Genomic DNA, 6000 nt, shown 5'->3' with positions numbered 1-6000 from the left:
GAAAGATCTTTAACACAAATGTATGATATCTTTAGGATGGAGAAGAATGTTTTCGTACAATTATATGAATATTTTTGAGATACAAATTAGCGAAGTGATATTAGATATATAAATGTAGAAGAGAAAATGATAATGTTTTTTTATGACAATATGTCATAATTGTCAGAATCGATTAGTAAAATATCGATTCCAACATTCTAAAGAAACCGTAAGTAGGTATTTTCATGAAGTGTGTGGATGCAATGATACAGTTTGCATGAGAGATAATAGTCCCCCCAACATTTGACAAGCTAATGAGAGAAATTCGATCTCATGTACATTTGAGAGAAGAGTCGTTTAAGGGTGTTCTTGGTGCTTTAAATTACATATTAATTGATGCACACATTCCGCTTGACCAACAAGTCCCATTCAAAGAAAGGGGACAGGGAAAATGTTTTCAAATGTAATAGTGGTGTGTGATTTTGATATAAAATTCATATATGTGATTACTAGATGGAAATGAATTGCACATGACTCGAGTGTATTAAATGAGACATTGCATAATCCGACTAACAATTTTTCAATGCCTCCTTCAGGTATGTATTTTCAAATTATATTTTTGAAATTAATCTTACAATCAATAGCATAAATTTTACATATTTTTTATATTTGTTATAGATATGTATTATTTATGCGATGTTGTATACACACACACACACACACACACACACACACACACACACATACACTAGGGGTTTTATGACTTCATATCACAACACACGAGATTGGCTAATAACATATTGATGAACATGTGCAATGGATAGAAATGAGAAATTTAATCATGTACACGACTCGATTAAAAAATGTCATTGAGAGGACTTTTAGTATATGGAAAAAAAGATTTCAAATTTTAAATAGAATACTTTCATATTACTATTACATCTAACAGGACATTATTATTTTATGCATGACAATACATAATTTCTTATGTCGTGTTTATCTCCATGATGAGTTGTTTCGACAATAGGAAGTTGATGTTGACAAATAGAGTAATTCTTTAGTAGATTCTGAACCATCACAATATTCACCATGTTATAATGACATATTCTCATCGCAAATACAAATTGATATGATTACTTTACGTAATCAGACTACAATTCAACTAGAAAATAAATAATTATTTATTTTTTAAATATTACCTTGTTAGAATATAATTTCATAAGTATGAATTCAATTTGAAAATAATACTTTTGGGGTGTTTGAATTGTTAGAAATTGAAATTAAATATGTGGATGGTTTCATTATGTATAATATGTTATATTTTTTTATTAATAATTTATTAAAATTATAAAAGGATAATATTGTTAAAATGATCACTATGTTTTAAAATTCTATTTGTAATTAGAAGTACTGAAAAATTATAAACGCAACTTTTTCGTAATAAGATTTCATATTCAAATTTCAGATTTCAAACTTCGGAAGTATTGCAAACATACCCTAAGAGATGTTAGTTCAAAAGAAGAACAAATTTTCTCTGAAGAATCCAATTTCTCTCTCAGCCAAATCAACAAGGGGTTTCGATCAAAGGTGAGTTCTTGTCCTGTAAATTCAGTCATCCGAAAATGGCCATCAGAGTTCTAAGTAGAAGAACACTAGCTTGCATCCTTCACACCAATGCCACTAAATCCTCTCAGTTTCATCAGAGATTTTTCTCTCAAACAGAACCAGTTGGATCAAACCCCTCTTCGATAGTTGAGGACGTGAATCAGATCTGTCGAGTTCTTAGTGATTTTCGGAACCCTCATCATGATCTAGAATCAGTCCTCCATTGTTTTTCCACAAAGATTTCTACAGATTTGGTTGAACAAGTTTTGAAAAGATGTAAGAATCTTGGAGTTTCTGCTCACAGATTCTTCGTTTGGGCTCGGAGATTACCCAATTTTGTTCATAGTGATGATAGCCACCAAATTCTTGTAGAAATCCTCGGAAGTAGTAAGCAATTTCCTTTGATTTGGGATTTTCTTTCTGAGATTAGAGACTATAACAGCAGAGATCATCCTGAAATCAAGCCTCAATTTTTCTGGATTATTTTTAGGGCTTATTGTAGAGCAGATTTACCGATGGATGCCATTAGAGCTTTTAAGAAAATGAATGATTTTGGTCTTAAACCTGGAATTGATGATCTTAATCAGCTTTTTTACATATTATGTAAAAAGAAATTCGTGGAATTCGCCCAAGAATTCTTTGATGCAAAAGCTAAGGTTGAATTCATGCCGAATCCTAAAACTTATAGCATTCTCATGAGGGGTTGGGGTGATTTAGGAGATTCTAGTCAAGCTCGGAATTTGTTTGATGAAATGCTCGAAAGAGGATGTCTTCTAGATGTGGTTGCATATAATACACTTTTAGAATCCTTGTGTCGAGGGGGGAAGGCAGATGAGGCCTATAAGCTATTTCGAGAAATGGGGTCTCATGGTCTGAATCCGGATGCTTGTACTTATTCTGTATTTATTCGTGCTTCATGTGAAGCAAACGATGTTCATTCGGCTTTGAGAGTGCTTGATAGAATGAGGAGATATAACTTAGCGCCAAATGTGTTTACTTTTAACTGCATTGTTAAGCTATTTTGTAAAAATCAAAGAGTGGATGATGCTTACGTGCTATTAGATGAGATGATTGAGATAGGAGTTAATCCGGATGTATGGAGTTACAATGCAATCCAAGCATTCCATTGTGATCATTGTGAAGTTAATAAGGCCCTTAAGTTGATCCAAAGAATGGAAAAGAATTTTTGTATGCCAGATAGGCATACTTATAACATGGTTCTCAAGATGCTGATTAAAATAGGAAGGTTTGATCGAGCAATGGATGTTTGGGAGAGCATGGCGGAGAGGGGATTTTATGCTTCGGTTTCAACTTATGCTGTCATGGTCCATGGTTTGTGTAAGAAGAAGGGTAGAGTCGAGGATGCGTGTAGATACTTTGAGATGATGATTGATGAAGGCATACCACCGTATCCCAATACTTGTGAATTGTTAAAGGACTGTTTGATTGGGTTAGGTTTCCGGGAGAAGACACATATACTTTATGATAAAATGCTTCGAAGCACTTCATGTTCAATCCGAGAGCTATCGGACATAATGAAAGGTGATAAGTCATACGAGCGATCAAGAATCGATGAACAAAATTCAAAATGGTATTGAAAATGTGAACAGGTTCAAGTTGATTTTCTTCCTTTCAATCTTTCAAGAAGAGTACTCAAATGGTGGTTTAGAGCATGTATGTTAAAAAAGGTTAAAATTGCTTAGTTCTGATTGAGCCGCCTAGGCTGCTAATTTACTGGGTCTATGAATGTTTTATAGAAGGAAAGTAGCATTAAACAACACCCAAAAAGGATTTGGAGTTCACTTTTGGCAGGCATGGTAAGATTCATTACTATTACTACCTATCACTATTTTCCAAAATGAGAATTATAATTTCCAATCAAAGAAGTGGAATTTTCATTTGATTATGCTGAGGCAAATTATTTCACTGCTGAAGCAATCCTTAATGGTCTTGATTGTTTATTCAGATTGTAATTTATGTTTCTCATAACAAAAAATATTTCGTTTTTAATTTGGTTATAACAGGGATATTGAAATGAAGCATTTTAACATAATCGAAGAACAGTGGTTATGGTTCCTTTGGGTAACTTAGATGCTTCCTTTTACTGTTGTTTTCTCATTTGAGACTGATCATTATAGGTGTGTATATATTTTAACTTTCTCTCTCTGGCAGGATTATATGACAAAAAAAAAAGCTTGTTTTGTCCTCCTCAAACTGGCAAGAACCATTATATCGACTATTGAAGCAGATAAATAATCCACTGGTCTCAAGGTCCATTCTAAGAACTACTAGGTACGATGCTGGTGATAATGTTTGCACATGTATCATTGCATTTTGAATTGGTGCTGCATGATTGACATATGCTGTGCCATTTAGTGTTTTGTTCTTTGACAAGTAAAAAAAATTAGTAAGTAGAAAACCAGAAGGAAGAATACAGATTGATTTATGTATGCTAATTTAGTGATTTTGTTGGATGAACAATTTGGAGTATGATGTTGAGATTGCACGAGCTTTCTATCCATATAGGTGAGCTAACATGGTATTGTAGTTTCTATTTATTTCTTCATTTCCAATCTTTGTTTTACTCTGTCTCATGGGTAGAAGAGATTTTTTTAAGTAAGTTGAATAGAAGGTTGTCCAAAGAGCTCATGGGGAATTTAACGAGTTGTCGTAAATTTGGTTCCTTGATCTAAAACTTGATGGTGACTCCTAATTCCCGTGACCCTAAAGTCTTGAGAGAGGTGTCATTAGATGGCACACCATGTAGCTTGAGTACATTTGCAATGAAAGCTCGAGCCACTTTTGAGGTCGTGTATGGATGAGATAGGGCTATGAGGTGCACGTATTTTACCTTGTGATTGAGGAAGTCCATCTATGAGATCCATGGAGATGTCCACCCATACTTGATAAGGTGTTATTACATACATGAGTTGTTAGCAAATAGGAGTTGTGGGGCTTAGAGCTACCCCATGCTTGTACATAAAAGGCCGTTGTTGAATGAATATTTGGAAGGGCTCATTTTCAAGCGTTTGGATTATTTCGTGCAGCAATGGATCTTGGCTGTAAGAAGCCTTTATGTGGTCTATTTCATCCCATAGAACCCTTGATATTGTTGAACCATTGGTTCTTCAAATTGGTGAGACAAAGCATCCGTAACTTGGTTCTCTTGACCCTTTTTGTAGAAAATGGAGTGGTCATATCCCAACAACTTGGTCTATCATTTATAATGTGTTAATGTGGCTATCTGTTGGTCTAGCAAGTGATTTAGACTTATAATGATTGGTCCGAATGATGAAATGCCTACCGAGGAGGTGGGGTCTCTATTTTGTGACTGTAAACACAATTGTAAGTAGTTCTTTCTCATGAGTAGAATAACCGTTGCATTTTCGTTGAAGTGCCTTGCTTGAGAAAGCAATCAAACACCCTTATTTTATTATAACTCCTTTGATGCTAGAATCAGAAACGTCACAATCCATGACAAAGGTCTTGGTGAAGTCTGGCATTGCTAGCATTAGTAAAGTGGTCACAGCCATTTTCCAATTTGCAAAGGCGGTTACCACTTTCGAGCTCCATATCAATGCATTTTTTAAAATTAATTTCGTTAATGGTGCACTAATTGCCCATAATTGGTGATGAATTTTCAATAATAACCTGTTAAGCCCAAAACTCGTTGTAGACCATTGATGGTTCTTTTTTAGGTCTAGTCGATCATGCTTTCAATTTTATTTGGATGTTTACAACTCTTTCCCGAGTCACAAATACTCCACACTTTGATGCCCAAAGGTGCATTTGAATAATGGGTCAGGATCCCTTGACTCCTAAGAATGAATTGTGAAAAAAAACACATGATCCCAACCCTTTAAATGCAAAATCCAATGGTTGAGAGTATCTTCGAGATTTGTGTTATCAAGATACACATAAATCTCAACCATTGGATTTTGTGTTTAAAGGGCTGGGATTATGTGTTTTTTTCATGAGTAATTCTTAGGAGTCAACGGATCCCAACCCTTGGATAATATTTTTTTTTTGATCGGTCCCCTTGGATAATTTAACATGCAATTAATCTCCATGTAGAATTTGAAGCACCTTTTGGACGTGGACAATATGGCTAGCGTAGTCAAACATCATATATGAGAATATCATACAAAATTACAAGGTTGAACTTATGAAGATGTTCCTGAAAAGTATGATTCAAGAGGCTTTGGAAAGTGGAAGCGAAAAGGGGGGTTTTTGAGAAGAGCATGCATGAAGCGTCTTGGCTGAACAAGGTATGTAAGGAGTCTTGGTCGATTAAAAGCGCATACATGAAGGCTCTCATTCTCACAGAGTAATGATTCTCATAGATCACATGAAATTAAAGAAGCTCCCCCTTCAATTTCGATTGGCCAAATAAAACATAATTTCATTTAACATTTG

General features: G+C 34.6%; 1 protein-coding gene across 13 annotated transcripts in view; it reads left to right on the top strand.

Moving 5' to 3' along the window:
- The first annotated feature begins 1402 nt into the window (after positions 1–1402).
- Positions 1403–6000, top strand: part of LOC147400434 (uncharacterized) — a 10395-nt gene continuing 5797 nt past the window's right edge. For 5 of the 13 annotated variants that reach the window (XR_015179339.1, XR_015179337.1, XR_015179335.1 and 2 more), the window contains exons 1-2: positions 1403–3876; positions 5659–5852. Coding sequence is in view for 2 of the 13 variants with exons in the window: in XM_086446116.1 (XP_086302242.1) it covers positions 5826–5852 (27 nt within the window). In the remaining 11 variants the exon portion in view is untranslated. The remainder of the gene's footprint in view (positions 3877–5658; positions 5853–6000) is intronic. The other 8 variants (XR_015179340.1, XM_086446116.1, XM_086446115.1 and 5 more) reach the window with 6 other exon arrangements.

This window comes from Akebia trifoliata, chromosome 6 (genome assembly GCF_017979445.1).
Source record: "Akebia trifoliata isolate Shusen 1 chromosome 6, ASM1797944v1, whole genome shotgun sequence".
NCBI lineage: Eukaryota > Viridiplantae > Streptophyta > Magnoliopsida > Ranunculales > Lardizabalaceae > Akebia > Akebia trifoliata.
Note: the sequence above shows the minus strand (reverse complement) of the source record. Positions and strands in the feature narration are given on the sequence as shown.